Source organism: Rhinoraja longicauda, chromosome 36 (genome assembly GCF_053455715.1).
Source record: "Rhinoraja longicauda isolate Sanriku21f chromosome 36, sRhiLon1.1, whole genome shotgun sequence".
Classification (NCBI taxonomy): Eukaryota; Metazoa; Chordata; class Chondrichthyes; order Rajiformes; family Arhynchobatidae; genus Rhinoraja; species Rhinoraja longicauda.
This window is the reverse complement of record NC_135988.1, coordinates 6,393,869-6,412,909: the sequence shown is the minus strand read 5'-3', so window position 1 is coordinate 6,412,909 and position 19,041 is coordinate 6,393,869. Positions and strand designations below refer to the sequence as shown.

The following is a 19,041-nucleotide window of genomic DNA, read 5'->3' as shown; positions in this document are numbered from 1 at the left end:
CGATTTTGCAAGATTTCATTGGGACTGCGTAGTCCCTTCCGAGCGTCCGAGATTCGCCCTACATTCCAAAATCAAGTGTTCATTGCCAACGCTAAAGTTTCTCTCGTGTGCGTGAGTGAAAATATCTTCGGGGAATTGATGAGAATGGAGGGAAATTAAAATGGGACTAATTATGCAATTGGGTGTTTGCCGCTCGCCTTAGACTCGGGGGGCAGAAAGGGCTCTCTCAGTATTGTTTGTCACAATGCCTCTATAACTCTATTTCCCCGTACTGAACGTGAATGTGCTTAAGGCAAGGCAAGTTTATTTATATAGCACATTCCATAGCAATTGCAATGGCAATTCAAAGTGCTTTACACAGAGCATAAAAAATACAGAACAAGGAGAAAAGGTAGGAAAATACAAATAATAAGAGTAATAAGATAATAAATAATAGTTATAAGTAAGACTAATAGTGTAATGGGGGATCATGGCAGATGTATTGTGTAAATTACACTGGCTCCAACAATGGTCAATTCACGTGATGATAAATTAATGTAAAATAAATTACAGAATAAAAGTTTGTTTGATTTAGCCAGCACCCAATTTCTGCCGATGATTCAGGAATTATTTTTTTCTTGATTTGGTTTTCAGATGTACATAACTATTATCATATGTTTAAATCAAGCCAGAATTTTAAGTGTCCTATTTCTTTCGGCAAACACTTTGCACATTTGAGTCCGATTTCCCTGATAGCAAAACAACATTTCTGACCGACCTCTATAAGTACAATCTAATCGAGTCAACCTGACGTTAGCCATCAATTGAAAAGGCAGGAGATGGAGCAAGTGGGGACATGCGGAAGAATGTATTGGCATTTAATTAAACTCTTCTGAATATTCTGCAGAAAACGTTGAATCTCGGCCAATCGATTTCGAAGGGAAGAAATTGTCATGCATTCCCTTTCAGGCAATGCGCGTTTGCTTTTAATGAAGTTTATCAAAAAAATGCAGGCTACAGCAGTGAACATTGCGAAACTATACGAGCGACTGAAAAGGGCACCGGGTAGCAGTTAATGAGGTGGAACAACAGCTGAAGATATTCCTGAATGTATTATTAAAGCAGTAAATGAGAGAAATATTCCAAAAAAAGAGGTAAATGTGTGAAGCACTCCACAGAAGAGTCGGCATCCGTGGAAAGAAAAACAGATGTGATTTGTTCTCTGCTTTTCTTTCCACAAATTCTGTCCACCGGTCCACGGTGTCCAAAGTGAATTCTTTGTCTTCATTCCTCAGAAGCTGCTGCCCCGCCGAAGGTTCTGTTTACATGTCCTATATCATTTAGCATTTAGCACGAGGGCGATGCAGGGGATAAAACACCAAGCCGTAACTTGATACGAAGGTCTGCACTGAGCGTTTAAACCGAATTCAGCCAGTGAAAATATTTAAAGAAAATCGCAACATCTCACCAACTGCGATGCTCCACATAAACTGGAATGGAATGCGCAAAAATGCCCCGAGAAAAAACGTGTTGCTGCTTATCACCGGTCACACTTCGGGCCAAACTGAAAACCTCACCTTGACATATAATGTCACACATTTCAATATCACTGACAGCAGATTAAGCACAACCGCCGTGTGAAAATGTCAGTGTCAATATCCATGGAAATTCAACAGTATTCATTCCATATCAGGATGAATCTTAATGATGTAAAATTCATAAAGCCTTTCCAACAACACGATACTAACTACATTTTACAAATGTGCTCATTTCACTACATCTCACAGCTGCTGTCTCACAGCGCCAAGTCCCCGGGTTCAATCCTGAATCCGGGCGCTGTCTGTGTGAAATTTGCATGTTCTTCCTGTGACCGCATGGATTTTCTACGGGTGCTCCGGTTTCCGTCTATATTCCAAACACTTGCAGGTTTGTAAGTTAATTGGCTTCTGTAAATTGCACCTGGTGTGCAGGCCATAGAACTAATGGACGGGTGTTCAATGGTCGTTGTGGACTCGGTGGACTGAAGGGGCTGTTTCCACACTGTGTCTCCAAACAAAACTAAACGAAATTGTATAAACTAAAATAAATAAGTCTGACGAAGTGTTCCGACACAAAACGTCACCTATTCCTTTTCTCCAGAGATGCTTCCTGACCCGCAGAGTGACTCCAACATTTTGTGTCTAAACTAAATTAAATCTAAGCTGCATCTGATCCAGCGGCAGGAATTTGTGCGTCGATTCAGTCACAACAGCTGCCGGTCCGATGCTATTCACCGTCACGGAGTTTAGACACTCCCGACACCGTTGTGCTCTTTTCCAAGAGAGTATGCATGCTATCTGTGATCAACTATGATTAATAATCTCTTTAGAATGGAAGTGTACTGGCCCCCAGAGTTGGGCTGGTCTGTGTCTGACGAAAACTGCTGTGTTGAGTGGATACAATTTCACGTTTAACTCTGACAAATATCTAAATGGGAGGTGAAATACGCTAATCTTAGCAAAATTATCCCAAAACATTAACTGTTCCGACTGCACTAGTGGCTAAACGAGGGCCCAAACAGTATTCGTGAAAACATAAATAATGAATCCTGGAAAGCATCAAGCCGTAACTTGTCACGAAAATCTGCACTGAACCTTTATCTGAAATGAGCAAGTGAAAAGAAATTTAAACACAAATAGAACATCTCTCTCACTGCGATTCTCCACAAAAACGGAAATTAATACGCAAAAATCCCCAGAGAAAAATGTATTGCAGCTTATCGCCGGACACCTCTACGGCCCAACTGGAAACTCAATTTGATGTATAATGTCACACATTTAAAGATCAACAGCAACAAATTAAACGCCATCACTGCGTGTAAATGTCACTGTCAATAGCCATCGAAGGGCGGCACGGTGGCACAATGGTAGAGTTGCTGCCTTACAGCGCCAGGGACCCGGGTTCAATCCTGACTATTTGGCTTGAAATAAATGTAAATTGTCCCTGTAATTGTAAATTGTCCCTAGTGTGTGTGTGTAGGATAGCGTGTGTGTACGGGGATCGCTGGTCGGTGTCGACTCGGTGGGCCGAGCGCCCTGTTTCCGCGCCGCATTTCTAAACTAAACTGAATGTGAGTGTTTAAGATTAATGACAAAATGAATGTTAAACGTTGGCAGTGCTGATTCGACATCAGGGTATTTTTTTAAGGCTGTAAAATGTATAAAGCTTTTCCAACAAAATGATCCATTTGATGAATTTGCTCGGTTCACTGTCTGACATGATGTGTATAAAAAGCTGCAACTGATCAGTATCAGCGGCAGGAGTTTGTGCGCGGCTTCAGTCAGCAACAGCTGCAGCTTCGGGTGCTGTTCACCCTCACAGAGATTATACTCTCCGGACTCCGATGTACTCTGTTCCAACAGCGACCGCCCTCCACCTCCGATAAATTCAGATTCATAATGTCTTGAGAATGGCAGCACACATGACCCGCGATTTATCTGGGCAGGTATGTGACTGAAGGATTGTCCAATGCACGCAATTTCACGTTTAACTCTATTCGACAAAAAATCTAAATGGGAAGTTATATGTGTTAATCTTGGCAAAATTATCCCAACGAATGGACTGCCCCGGCACCCTTCAAGATTCCATTTCTACCTTTATAATTTTAAATTTAATTAGCTTACTTTCTCAGTCATTCAGCCCTAGTTGTTCTCATTACAAAAACACTCAAAAAGCCCTGATGTGGGCAGGTGGACATTTTACACGTGGAAGACATTTTTCATCCGTTTTGCAGATCACTATTTTTATTACAACATTTAGAGATAAGGACTCAAAGTGCTGGAGTAACTGGGGCGGCACAGCGGTCGAGCTGCTGCCTTCCACCGCGGGGTTCGATTCTAACTACGGACGCTGTCTGTACGGAGTTTGTAGGTTCTCCCCGTGACCTGCGTGGGTTTTCTCCAAGATCTTAGGTTTCCTCCAACACTCCAAAGACGTGCAGGTTTGTAGGTTCATTGGCTTGGTATAAAATTGTGAATTATTCCGGGTGTATGTGGGGTGGTGTAAGTGTGCGGGGATCGCTGGTCGGCGTGGACTCGCCGGCCCGAATGGCCAGTTTCTGCGCTCTTTCACTAAACTGTTAAAAAAATTAAACTCAGCGGGTCAGGCAGCATCAGTTTGGGGAAGGTTGGACACTCGAAACGCCACCTAACCATGTTCACCAGAGATGCTGCCAGTCCCGCTGAGTTACTCCAGCACTGAGTCTTTTTTTTGTGGTAAATCAGCATTCGCAGTCCCTTGTGTTTCCATTCATAGTTAAATATTTTCTACTATCCACACTCCATTACCACAACGTTCATATAGCTATAAACTTACGGGAGAAGAAGAATAAATAGCACATCAAATGATAACCGGAAACTTTCCCGGCGGACAATTACAGCGACAGCTTCATAACTTTAGCAGGACACACACTAGGACACAGACAGGTCTCTCCAGAACCTTCGGACACACTAACGTATCTGGGTGTTAATGCTTCGATAAATGTTTTTCACTGCATCCGATGTTTGTCTCCAAACAAGCGACAGGGTTTGACTGAAGTAAGGCGTGGACTCGTCTGCTCGATCGCACCAATGAGAAAGAACCCTCCATTTCAGAACCCAATGGATTTATCGGGCCCATCTTCTTTCTGCCGCCTTCTCTCCGAGAAAACTGACCACATTTTGAGTATTTGTGAGCGGTTTTGGTGCCCATATCTGAGGAGGGATGTGCGAGCACTCGAGAGGGTCCAGATGAGCATCTTGGACACTTGGACACATATATGGAGAGGAAATGTTTAGTAGGATTTAGGACAAACGTGGGCAAATGGGGGAGGGGGTGTGAAGCAAGGTGAGAGGGGAGGAGTGGGGTTGGAGCAAAGACGGGAGGCTCCACATGAGACTCTAACTGAGTCACCTAGCCGATGCCGTTCAGACTTGTGCCTCTTCGCCTCATAAGATGCCTTATAGCCGGTACATCTCAGATATACCATAGCCGGTACATCTCATTCTTTAGGGAACGTGGGTTCCCCTCTCCCATCATAGATGAGACCTTCACACGTCTCCACAGCACCCCGCATCTCCGCTCGCTCCTCCTCCCCCTGGTCACAACAGGATCAGAGTTCCCCCAAGTCTTTACCTTCCAGCCCCTCATCGCTTCCCACCCAAATCTCACCCTCCCCAGGTACTTTCCCCTGCAACCGTAGGAGATGCAACACCTGTCCCTATACCCCCCCCCCCCCCCCCTCGACTCCGTCCAAGGACTCCAACTCTTTTCAGGTGAGGTCGAGGTACACTTGTACCTCCTTCAACCGCATCTACTGCATGCGCTGTTCTAGGTGTGGACACCTGTATATCGGCGAGACCAAGCGCAGGCTCTGCGATCTTTTCGCTGAACAACTCCGCTCAGTCCTTCTAAACCTATCAGATCTCCCAGTTGCTGAACACTTTAACCCCCCTCCCATTCCCACACTGACCTTTCTGTCCTGGGCCTCCACGATTGTCAATGTGAGGCCCAGCGCAAAATGGAGGAATAACACCTCATATTTCGCTAGGGCAGCTTACACCCCAGTGGTATGAATATTGACTTCTCTAACTTCAAGTAACCCTTGCTTTCCCTCTCTCTCCATATCCCCCTTCAAAGTTACCTAACCAGTCTGCCTCTCCTCCTTTACATGTTATCTCTGTTTGCTTTGTTGACGCCTTCTCCTTGCTAACAATGATCTATTCTACATTTTCTTTGATCCACTTCCCCTTTGTCTCATTTTCACAGCTTAGATTTGCTTATCTCTGTATCTCCCTCTCCCCTGACTCAATCTGAAGAAGGGTCTCGACCCGAAACATCACCCATTCCTTCTATCCAGAGATGCTGCCTGTCCCGCCGAGTTACTCCAGCATTTTGTGTCTATCTTCAATTTAAACCAGCATCTGCAGTTCCTTCCTACACTGACCATCTGGCTTTTCTTTTCATTGCCTTTGTTCCACCACCAGGTACTTAAGCTCATTTTAAACAACTCAGAGCACCCAGCCCGCACCTACTCTCAGAAGCCACTTCCAAATATCACACAAAGCTAAACGGGGCAGCATCATCACTGGAGAGAAGGAATGGGGGACGTTTTGGGTCGAGACACTTCTTCAGACTGAAAAAGGGGATGTGAACCGTTAGCCATTCCTTCTCTCCAGAGGCGCTGCCTGCCCAGCTGCACCTTGTTTGGGACAGGCAAGCTGGGCCGCAGGGCCTGCTTCCATGTTGTGTGACTCTGAAACAACATGAGACACCCGAACTTTAGTTTAGTTTAGTGATACAGCACGAAAACAGGCCCTTCGGCCCACTGTTTCCGACCAGCGATCGCTGCACATTAACACTATCCTACACATACTCGGGACAATTTAGACGTTTAACAATCAAATTTACCTACATACCTGTATATCTTTGGAATGTGGGAGGAAACCAATGATCTAGGAGGAAACCCACACGGTCACAGGGAGAATGTACAAACTCCGTACAGACAGCACCTGTAGTCGGGATTGAACCCGGGTCTCTGGTGCTACAAGCGCTGTAAGACAACAACTCTACCGCTGCGCCACCATGCCGCCCATTTTGTAGCGATGCTTTCATGAATGATTGTGACTATCTACCCTATCCATGCCACTCATAATTTTATATGCTTCTATCAATTCTCCCCTCAACCTTTGCTGGTTCGGAGAAGCAAATCCAAGTCTATCGTGTCGCTGAAACACTGACAACTATCAACCAAATAGTCCGCTCACCAGCTGGAGCGTGTTGTATTTTGTATATTAATTTATTACATTGTAACTGCTGTAATCATTATTAGCCATTTAAATTTAACAGCGTAGGCATTCTTTATACTTTAGTACATTGCAACTGTCTGTAACCTTGTTACATTTGGATGAAAGATAATGGTGGCGAGAGAAGGAAAGACATAGGCCTTGGGGTGATGGATGGATGTGTGGCCCTTCTTGACTGTGTTGGTATCGCATATTTGGAACTGTGAGTTCATTGGGTTTATTGAAAGTTTGTGGCCCCTGGTTCTGTACTCGCCCAACATTGGGAACATTTTTCCTGTATCTAGCTTCTCCAGTCCTTTCATAATGTTATATGTTTCTATAAGATCCCCTCTCATCCTTCTAAACTACAGTGTTTTCAATCTTTCCTCATATCCCGCCATCCCAGGGATTTTCATCGTCCTGTCACGTAGCTCCCAATTATATTTCTATTGTCTAAAAGGCAGCACTCGGGAAAGATGAGCAAGGCTTTCGTGGGTCAGCTCTGATGGGTCAACTCAAGGACTAAAATATTAATTTGGCTGGCAACATAATCATCCCTCCAGCACACCATAGGTTCATTCTCTCCATGACCGTGACTGCTCACTGCTCCACAACAACCTGAACGTTGCACTTACTCTGCTGGGCTGCTGAAAGCACAGACCTTGCCGACGCAGAAAGACAGAATGATTGTTTCAGCGCCGCCCGCAGATCCCCGCTCAGTCACATACCACCTGGGCAAGTAAAACCTTCATAGGACAGACGAGGACCGACCGCGAAAATAGATATTAAAATCTGGAGTAACTCAGCGGGACGGGCAGCATCTCCGGAGAGAAGGAATGGGTGACGTTTCAGGTCGAGACCCTTCTTCAAATTCGATGCTTTCTCATCGCTCTGCATCTTTCCAAGAAATCTATAACTAAACCAGACTGCCAACTGCCATGCACTCCACCACACAGGCAGTCAAGTGATGGGAAAATTATGTTGATCATCCAGCGGTGCTGGTGAGAACCGTGCCGTACATATCCATGCGTAATCCGACCCTCTGTGACCCTCACCCAGTGCCAGGTCCCCATATCTGAACGCACTGCAGATGCTGTGAATCTGATTGTAAACCAGGAAGCGCGGGCATTATTCATCAAGTCGGACAGCACCCGCAGTGAGAAGCAGCGTCGCTCATTTATGTCAGAGACCTGGTGCTGCGTCCTGCAACTGCGGATGAACGCAAAGTTTGCAGAGAAGTTGAGCAATGGAACGCGTTAACACTGCCATTCTCCCCACTGATGCTGCCTGGCCGGTTGCTATGTAATTATTGAGATATTAGGGACGGCAGATGCTGAAAGCCGGCGCATGGAAACAACATTTCATAATTCGTGGAGATCTCTACCTAAAACAAAACTAATCACTGCCATTCAAGTGGGTGGAAGGCCACTACAACACACGGGCAGTTCGTGCTGCGAGGCTGTTGTTGATCATCCCGAGATGCTGGAAAAAAAACACGGGGTCTGACGGCATCTGTAGGGGAGAGGAACCGGCCGAGCTCCTGCATCAGGTCTGAGAGTCTCAACATGATCCTCTCCCCACGCCATTCCCCGAAAGTTGCTGCTGAAACGCCCGAGTTTCTGGCCCTGTAATTGTACCGATCCAGAATATTTAATGTTCCGAATTATAGATGGTTAATTCAAATGCGAGTGGGAACCGTAACAGAATCGTACCGGAATAATACTCAAAAAAAACTGGATTTAATTTCAAATCACTCGCAAGGGGCCGTCAGTCCGGATACACCCCAGTCCCCGGAGTTATCACAGCGGCGGGAACCAAGGTATAAAAGACTGATTTTTACCTTCACAGATGACGCCGGCATCGTTGGAGTGTGGAACGGGATAGTCCGTCCATGGCTCTGACTTACACTCCCGTAGAGCGGCCTCGCTCCCGCTGCACCGAACATCCAACGTCACAATGGGTCCTGACCCCTGTCCAAAGTGAGCTCCGCTCGGGGCTCTCACCGCGGCGCCGCAGCCCAGCTCCCGACACACCACAGCCGCGTCCGGCAGGTCCCAGCTGCTACCATACACATTTCTCCAGTTCCCCTTGTAGTGAACCTCCACTCTCCCGGCGCAGGGACTGTTCCCGTTCACCAGCCTCAACCTCACGCTTTCTGAAAACAAACATCAGAACAGTTAAGAACCAACGTTAGTGCCGCTTTGAGCCGCGGGTCAGTCGGCGCTCCGCGCACCGCGCCCCCCTAGCTCCAGCCATTCAAACTCCACATGTCCCAGAGAATGACCAACGGGAGCACCCGGCTTTGGCAGACTCTGAATGAACTGTCACAGTGTGAAAAAAATTGCCAGTAGGTTGGTAAACGTCCGGAGAACCGGGGTCACCCAGTCCTTCCCGGGTAGAAGGCAGCGCCTTAGACACTCCGGACAGCCTTGTGCTCGTTTCCATCAGAGAATGCATTCTGTCTCTGATAAACTATCATTAATAATGATAATCTCTTTAGAATGGAAATACACGGGACCCCCAGAGTTGGGCTGGTCTGTGTCTGACGAAAACTGCTGTGTTGAGTGGATGCAATTTCACGTTTAACGCTTGACAAATATCTAAATGGGAGGTGAAATATGCCGATCTCAGCAAAATCATCCAAACACATGAACTGCTTCGACTGCACTGGTGGTTAAGCGAGGGCTCAAACAATATTCGTGAAGTTACGGATACAAAGTGCTGGAGTCACTCGGCGGGTCAGGCAGCGAGGACACAACGTGCTAGAGTTAATCAGCGGACACCTCTCCATGTTCTCCTGGGATGTTGCCTGTTCCACCGAAATACTCCAGTACTGTGTATTGGTTTTGTAAACCATCACCCACCTCCAGTTTAAATTCCATTTGGAATATTTTGCAGGACCAAGAACCACCTGCAGTTCCTTGTGTCTCCAAGGTCAACTACAGGCCCGTTGCGATTCTCGGGGGAGCGGCTGATGAGCTGCTCGGGTCAGTGCCCCGCTGTACTCAAAGCTCATGTGACGGGCAGTGGAAGCCAACAGTGGTGGGAGATGTGCAGGTATTCCTGGAATTGGACCAGAACGGTAGCGACATCTGGACTGGGTCCCCAGCGCTCAAACGTGGGATGAGAAGTGGGAACACGCTTGCAAAGAGGAACAATGTCAGCAGGGTCGATTTCCCACAATGCGTGTTCCAAGAACCTTACTGATCATCAGTCCGCCTATCGCCGCAGAGGTGAAATAAAAATCTTCCGCGACAATCAATCTCACGCTTAAACCAGTGAAAATTAAGCGGAATTACCTGTAGGGTCAGCCTGACAATCCACAAGGCGGCCTGGAATGAGAAGTAAAGAATTAGATTTGGCAGCCTGTGTGACGGGTGGAGTGATGGGTTTGGGAAGCGGGGACGATGCAGGTCTCTTGGCCCACGGTGACCGCCCTATCGCCCATTGTGACCGATCTAGTTCGGGCAACTTCACTGCCCATTTTACGTAGCCCTGGAAAAACTTTACAATGCCAGTCTAACTATTAATTCTGACGGGAAGGAGCATTCTGCGATTAATAGTGAACGACCCCGCCCCCCCCTCCCCCTCCCCCCTCCCCCCTCCCCCTCCAGCCCCACTTTGTTCCCCTACAAGTAAAACATGACAATGTTCCGTTTTTGGTACACATGATAATCAAACACTCTTGACTTCTGACTTCTGAACGCTTCTGTTTGTCGCGTTCGTGCTATCGCTAGTTAAGATTCTGATTTCAATTTTAATTTCCACGGGCGATACAGAGAGAACTGATCCGTGTGTCAGACGAGTAGGAAAACAACTGCAGATGCTGGTACAAATCGAAGGTATCACAAAATGGTGCAGGAATTCAGTCTGCAGAAGGGTCTCGACCCGAAATGTTACCCATTCCTTCTCTCCAGAGATGCTGCCTGACCCGCCGAGTTACTCCAGCATTTTGTGATACCTTCGTGTGTCAGACTAATTCAACTCAACTCCCTACGTACTGCTAGTCGTTGTTTCTTGCTCATACAGCCATCTACCCTGATATTCTCTCCGTTAGATCTGCAAGCATACTACTATTTAGGTCTACAAGCTGCCAAGTGTAAAAGCAAAGCTCCCATTCTTAACTTCCAGGGACATAAAGAGGGCCATTCGGCCCATCGTCCCCATACCGAGCCTCAAACAGCAACGTTTCATGTATCCTCTCCATATTTCCTTTCACCCAGTCACGAAATATTTCTCACACATGCCCACCAACTCTTCTTTGAACCGTTTGGACCATTCCATTAAAGAATAATTTATCGTAGTCAATTAAACTACCTAGCAAGAAACCATTGGGATGCGCGAGGAAACCGGAGCATCCGGGATACCGCGCAACCATAGGGAGGACATGTAGATTTAACGCAGACATCATCGGGATGTAGGATTGAACCGAGCTCTCTGAAACTGGGTGTGTGCCACTGTAATATAATTGAATAGAGGACACTGACAGCGTGCTTCTTTCAACCAGCAGAGCCATTGCCCGCTGCATCACAGATAGAGTTCAATGCCAACACGCGTGGTGTCAGTATCGATTTTGCAAGATTTCATTGGGACTGCGTAGTCCCTTCCGAGCGTCCGAGATTCGCCCTACATTCCAAAATCAAGTGTTCATTGCCAACGCTAAAGTTTCTCTCGTGTGCGTGAGTGAAAATATCTTCGGGGAATTGATGAGAATGGAGGGAAATTAAAATGGGACTAATTATGCAATTGGGTGTTTGCCGCTCGCCTTAGACTCGGGGGGCAGAAAGGGCTCTCTCAGTATTGTTTGTCACAATGCCTCTATAACTCTATTTCCCCGTACTGAACGTGAATGTGCTTAAGGCAAGGCAAGTTTATTTATATAGCACATTCCATAGCAATTGCAATGGCAATTCAAAGTGCTTTACACAGAGCATAAAAAATACAGAACAAGGAGAAAAGGTAGGAAAATACAAATAATAAGAGTAATAAGATAATAAATAATAGTTATAAGTAAGACTAATAGTGTAATGGGGGATCATGGCAGATGTATTGTGTAAATTACACTGGCTCCAACAATGGTCAATTCACGTGATGATAAATTAATGTAAAATAAATTACAGAATAAAAGTTTGTTTGATTTAGCCAGCACCCAATTTCTGCCGATGATTCAGGAATTATTTTTTTCTTGATTTGGTTTTCAGATGTACATAACTATTATCATATGTTTAAATCAAGCCAGAATTTTAAGTGTCCTATTTCTTTCGGCAAACACTTTGCACATTTGAGTCCGATTTCCCTGATAGCAAAACAACATTTCTGACCGACCTCTATAAGTACAATCTAATCGAGTCAACCTGACGTTAGCCATCAATTGAAAAGGCAGGAGATGGAGCAAGTGGGGACATGCGGAAGAATGTATTGGCATTTAATTAAACTCTTCTGAATATTCTGCAGAAAACGTTGAATCTCGGCCAATCGATTTCGAAGGGAAGAAATTGTCATGCATTCCCTTTCAGGCAATGCGCGTTTGCTTTTAATGAAGTTTATCAAAAAAATGCAGGCTACAGCAGTGAACATTGCGAAACTATACGAGCGACTGAAAAGGGCACCGGGTAGCAGTTAATGAGGTGGAACAACAGCTGAAGATATTCCTGAATGTATTATTAAAGCAGTAAATGAGAGAAATATTCCAAAAAAAGAGGTAAATGTGTGAAGCACTCCACAGAAGAGTCGGCATCCGTGGAAAGAAAAACAGATGTGATTTGTTCTCTGCTTTTCTTTCCACAAATTCTGTCCACCGGTCCACGGTGTCCAAAGTGAATTCTTTGTCTTCATTCCTCAGAAGCTGCTGCCCCGCCGAAGGTTCTGTTTACATGTCCTATATCATTTAGCATTTAGCACGAGGGCGATGCAGGGGATAAAACACCAAGCCGTAACTTGATACGAAGGTCTGCACTGAGCGTTTAAACCGAATTCAGCCAGTGAAAATATTTAAAGAAAATCGCAACATCTCACCAACTGCGATGCTCCACATAAACTGGAATGGAATGCGCAAAAATGCCCCGAGAAAAAACGTGTTGCTGCTTATCACCGGTCACACTTCGGGCCAAACTGAAAACCTCACCTTGACATATAATGTCACACATTTCAATATCACTGACAGCAGATTAAGCACAACCGCCGTGTGAAAATGTCAGTGTCAATATCCATGGAAATTCAACAGTATTCATTCCATATCAGGATGAATCTTAATGATGTAAAATTCATAAAGCCTTTCCAACAACACGATACTAACTACATTTTACAAATGTGCTCATTTCACTACATCTCACAGCTGCTGTCTCACAGCGCCAAGTCCCCGGGTTCAATCCTGAATCCGGGCGCTGTCTGTGTGAAATTTGCATGTTCTTCCTGTGACCGCATGGATTTTCTACGGGTGCTCCGGTTTCCGTCTATATTCCAAACACTTGCAGGTTTGTAAGTTAATTGGCTTCTGTAAATTGCACCTGGTGTGCAGGCCATAGAACTAATGGACGGGTGTTCAATGGTCGTTGTGGACTCGGTGGACTGAAGGGGCTGTTTCCACACTGTGTCTCCAAACAAAACTAAACGAAATTGTATAAACTAAAATAAATAAGTCTGACGAAGTGTTCCGACACAAAACGTCACCTATTCCTTTTCTCCAGAGATGCTTCCTGACCCGCAGAGTGACTCCAACATTTTGTGTCTAAACTAAATTAAATCTAAGCTGCATCTGATCCAGCGGCAGGAATTTGTGCGTCGATTCAGTCACAACAGCTGCCGGTCCGATGCTATTCACCGTCACGGAGTTTAGACACTCCCGACACCGTTGTGCTCTTTTCCAAGAGAGTATGCATGCTATCTGTGATCAACTATGATTAATAATCTCTTTAGAATGGAAGTGTACTGGCCCCCAGAGTTGGGCTGGTCTGTGTCTGACGAAAACTGCTGTGTTGAGTGGATACAATTTCACGTTTAACTCTGACAAATATCTAAATGGGAGGTGAAATACGCTAATCTTAGCAAAATTATCCCAAAACATTAACTGTTCCGACTGCACTAGTGGCTAAACGAGGGCCCAAACAGTATTCGTGAAAACATAAATAATGAATCCTGGAAAGCATCAAGCCGTAACTTGTCACGAAAATCTGCACTGAACCTTTATCTGAAATGAGCAAGTGAAAAGAAATTTAAACACAAATAGAACATCTCTCTCACTGCGATTCTCCACAAAAACGGAAATTAATACGCAAAAATCCCCAGAGAAAAATGTATTGCAGCTTATCGCCGGACACCTCTACGGCCCAACTGGAAACTCAATTTGATGTATAATGTCACACATTTAAAGATCAACAGCAACAAATTAAACGCCATCACTGCGTGTAAATGTCACTGTCAATAGCCATCGAAGGGCGGCACGGTGGCACAATGGTAGAGTTGCTGCCTTACAGCGCCAGGGACCCGGGTTCAATCCTGACTATTTGGCTTGAAATAAATGTAAATTGTCCCTGTAATTGTAAATTGTCCCTAGTGTGTGTGTGTAGGATAGCGTGTGTGTACGGGGATCGCTGGTCGGTGTCGACTCGGTGGGCCGAGCGCCCTGTTTCCGCGCCGCATTTCTAAACTAAACTGAATGTGAGTGTTTAAGATTAATGACAAAATGAATGTTAAACGTTGGCAGTGCTGATTCGACATCAGGGTATTTTTTTAAGGCTGTAAAATGTATAAAGCTTTTCCAACAAAATGATCCATTTGATGAATTTGCTCGGTTCACTGTCTGACATGATGTGTATAAAAAGCTGCAACTGATCAGTATCAGCGGCAGGAGTTTGTGCGCGGCTTCAGTCAGCAACAGCTGCAGCTTCGGGTGCTGTTCACCCTCACAGAGATTATACTCTCCGGACTCCGATGTACTCTGTTCCAACAGCGACCGCCCTCCACCTCCGATAAATTCAGATTCATAATGTCTTGAGAATGGCAGCACACATGACCCGCGATTTATCTGGGCAGGTATGTGACTGAAGGATTGTCCAATGCACGCAATTTCACGTTTAACTCTATTCGACAAAAAATCTAAATGGGAAGTTATATGTGTTAATCTTGGCAAAATTATCCCAACGAATGGACTGCCCCGGCACCCTTCAAGATTCCATTTCTACCTTTATAATTTTAAATTTAATTAGCTTACTTTCTCAGTCATTCAGCCCTAGTTGTTCTCATTACAAAAACACTCAAAAAGCCCTGATGTGGGCAGGTGGACATTTTACACGTGGAAGACATTTTTCATCCGTTTTGCAGATCACTATTTTTATTACAACATTTAGAGATAAGGACTCAAAGTGCTGGAGTAACTGGGGCGGCACAGCGGTCGAGCTGCTGCCTTCCACCGCGGGGTTCGATTCTAACTACGGACGCTGTCTGTACGGAGTTTGTAGGTTCTCCCCGTGACCTGCGTGGGTTTTCTCCAAGATCTTAGGTTTCCTCCAACACTCCAAAGACGTGCAGGTTTGTAGGTTCATTGGCTTGGTATAAAATTGTGAATTATTCCGGGTGTATGTGGGGTGGTGTAAGTGTGCGGGGATCGCTGGTCGGCGTGGACTCGCCGGCCCGAATGGCCAGTTTCTGCGCTCTTTCACTAAACTGTTAAAAAAATTAAACTCAGCGGGTCAGGCAGCATCAGTTTGGGGAAGGTTGGACACTCGAAACGCCACCTAACCATGTTCACCAGAGATGCTGCCAGTCCCGCTGAGTTACTCCAGCACTGAGTCTTTTTTTTGTGGTAAATCAGCATTCGCAGTCCCTTGTGTTTCCATTCATAGTTAAATATTTTCTACTATCCACACTCCATTACCACAACGTTCATATAGCTATAAACTTACGGGAGAAGAAGAATAAATAGCACATCAAATGATAACCGGAAACTTTCAATAAACCCAATGAACTCACAGTTCCAAATATGCGATACCAACACAGTCAAGAAGGGCCACAGCATTTTCCCGGCGGACAATTACAGCGACAGCTTCATAACTTTAGCAGGACACACACTAGGACACAGACAGGTCTCTCCAGAACCTTCGGACACACTAACGTATCTGGGTGTTAATGCTTCGATAAATGTTTTTCACTGCATCCGATGTTTGTCTCCAAACAAGCGACAGGGTTTGACTGAAGTAAGGCGTGGACTCGTCTGCTCGATCGCACCAATGAGAAAGAACCCTCCATTTCAGAACCCAATGGATTTATCGGGCCCATCTTCTTTCTGCCGCCTTCTCTCCGAGAAAACTGACCACATTTTGAGTATTTGTGAGCGGTTTTGGTGCCCATATCTGAGGAGGGATGTGCGAGCACTCGAGAGGGTCCAGATGAGCATCTTGGACACTTGGACACATATATGGAGAGGAAATGTTTAGTAGGATTTAGGACAAACGTGGGCAAATGGGGGAGGGGGTGTGAAGCAAGGTGAGAGGGGAGGAGTGGGGTTGGAGCAAAGACGGGAGGCTCCACATGAGACTCTAACTGAGTCACCTAGCCGATGCCGTTCAGACTTGTGCCTCTTCGCCTCATAAGATGCCTTATAGCCGGTACATCTCAGATATACCATAGCCGGTACATCTCATTCTTTAGGGAACGTGGGTTCCCCTCTCCCATCATAGATGAGACCTTCACACGTCTCCACAGCACCCCGCATCTCCGCTCGCTCCTCCTCCCCCTGGTCACAACAGGATCAGAGTTCCCCCAAGTCTTTACCTTCCAGCCCCTCATCGCTTCCCACCCAAATCTCACCCTCCCCAGGTACTTTCCCCTGCAACCGTAGGAGATGCAACACCTGTCCCTATACCCCCCCCCCCCCCCCTCGACTCCGTCCAAGGACTCCAACTCTTTTCAGGTGAGGTCGAGGTACACTTGTACCTCCTTCAACCGCATCTACTGCATGCGCTGTTCTAGGTGTGGACACCTGTATATCGGCGAGACCAAGCGCAGGCTCTGCGATCTTTTCGCTGAACAACTCCGCTCAGTCCTTCTAAACCTATCAGATCTCCCAGTTGCTGAACACTTTAACCCCCCTCCCATTCCCACACTGACCTTTCTGTCCTGGGCCTCCACGATTGTCAATGTGAGGCCCAGCGCAAAATGGAGGAATAACACCTCATATTTCGCTAGGGCAGCTTACACCCCAGTGGTATGAATATTGACTTCTCTAACTTCAAGTAACCCTTGCTTTCCCTCTCTCTCCATATCCCCCTTCAAAGTTACCTAACCAGTCTGCCTCTCCTCCTTTACATGTTATCTCTGTTTGCTTTGTTGACGCCTTCTCCTTGCTAACAATGATCTATTCTACATTTTCTTTGATCCACTTCCCCTTTGTCTCATTTTCACAGCTTAGATTTGCTTATCTCTGTATCTCCCTCTCCCCTGACTCAATCTGAAGAAGGGTCTCGACCCGAAACATCACCCATTCCTTCTATCCAGAGATGCTGCCTGTCCCGCCGAGTTACTCCAGCATTTTGTGTCTATCTTCAATTTAAACCAGCATCTGCAGTTCCTTCCTACACTGACCATCTGGCTTTTCTTTTCATTGCCTTTGTTCCACCACCAGGTACTTAAGCTCATTTTAAACAACTCAGAGCACCCAGCCCGCACCTACTCTCAGAAGCCACTTCCAAATATCACACAAAGCTAAACGGGGCAGCATCATCACTGGAGAGAAGGAATGGGGGACGTTTTGGGTCGAGACACTTCTTCAGACTGAAAAAGGGGATGTGAACCGTTAGCCATTCCTTCTCTCCAGAGGCGCTGCCTGCCCAGCTGCACCTTGTTTGGGACAGGCAAGCTGGGCCGCAGGGCCTGCTTCCATGTTGTGTGACTCTGAAACAACATGAGACACCCGAACTTTAGTTTAGTTTAGTGATACAGCACGAAAACAGGCCCTTCGGCCCACTGTTTCCGACCAGCGATCGCTGCACATTAACACTATCCTACACATACTCGGGACAATTTAGACGTTTAACAATCAAATTTACCTACATACCTGTATATCTTTGGAATGTGGGAGGAAACCAATGATCTAGGAGGAAACCCACACGGTCACAGGGAGAATGTACAAACTCCGTACAGACAGCACCTGTAGTCGGGATTGAACCCGGGTCTCTGGTGCTACAAGCGCTGTAAGACAACAACTCTACCGCTGCGCCACCATGCCGCCCATTTTGTAGCGATGCTTTCATGAATGATTGTGACTATCTACCCTATCCATGCCACTCATAATTTTATATGCTTCTATCAATTCTCCCCTCAACCTTTGCTGGTTCGGAGAAGCAAATCCAAGTCTATCGTGTCGCTGAAACACTGACAACTATCAACCAAATAGTCCGCTCACCAGCTGGAGCGTGTTGTATTTTGTATATTAATTTATTACATTGTAACTGCTGTAATCATTATTAGCCATTTAAATTTAACAGCGTAGGCATTCTTTATACTTTAGTACATTGCAACTGTCTGTAACCTTGTTACATTTGGATGAAAGATAATGGTGGCGAGAGAAGGAAAGACATAGGCCTTGGGGTGATGGATGGATGTGAGGGATGGACTAGCAGGGAAATAAGGGTGGCGAAGTATGAAGGGATGTGAGCATTGAGATAAGGATATATTACTGAATGGGATTTAATGGTGGTGGGACAGACGGGTGACTGCAAAGAAATGAATGACTGAAGAAAGGAGTGTGGGTATGAGGTAATGTAAAGAAGATAAGGTTTGGAATAATCCTATAAACATAGACTGCCGATGTACTAAGTGGGCAGTCAGGTGGTTGGCTTCCTGATTGTTCCAGCCGTTGTTTGCAAATAAAGGCTTTTAACTTCTTGAAGAATTCTCTGTGTCGCCTGTCTTAATTTCGAGGAGCAGGGAACCACAACAAAATTGGCGCTGCGAGCAGGGTCGGAAAGAGGCCGTTCAAGAATGGACAACAAGCTAAAGGCGCTTCCAAGACCTCCAGGGGCTCACCGGTTCAATAGGTAAAGGGTGGCCACCCGCAAAAAAGGTAGCCGGTTTTCCGCTTTATTTGGACTAACAGCCTGTTGAAAATGGAGGACCTCTGGTGACACAGGAGCACCCAGGCGGTCCAAAGACCTCTCCAATCCAACAGAACTTATCGTGAAATTATTCTAAAAAGGAGACCCGGAGGATTGCTCGAGAAGGCTGCGCAATGGGGTAAGTGGATAATAGTTGAGTAAGATTTTGTGTG

General features: G+C 45.9%; 1 protein-coding gene across 1 annotated transcript in view; it reads right to left on the bottom strand.

Moving 5' to 3' along the window:
• LOC144610263 (scavenger receptor cysteine-rich domain-containing protein DMBT1-like) overlaps positions 1 to 16,401 on the bottom strand; it is a 34,456-nt gene extending 18,055 nt beyond the window's left edge. The window contains exons 1-4 of the mRNA XM_078428853.1: positions 16,326 to 16,401; positions 13,885 to 13,965; positions 10,079 to 10,111; positions 8,620 to 8,934 (exon numbers count right to left, since the gene is read on the bottom strand). Coding sequence (XP_078284979.1) covers positions 8,620 to 8,934; positions 10,079 to 10,111; positions 13,885 to 13,965; positions 16,326 to 16,401 — 505 coding nt within the window. The remainder of the gene's footprint in view (positions 1 to 8,619; positions 8,935 to 10,078; positions 10,112 to 13,884; positions 13,966 to 16,325) is intronic.
• Positions 16,402 to 19,041: the final 2,640 nt, after the last annotated feature.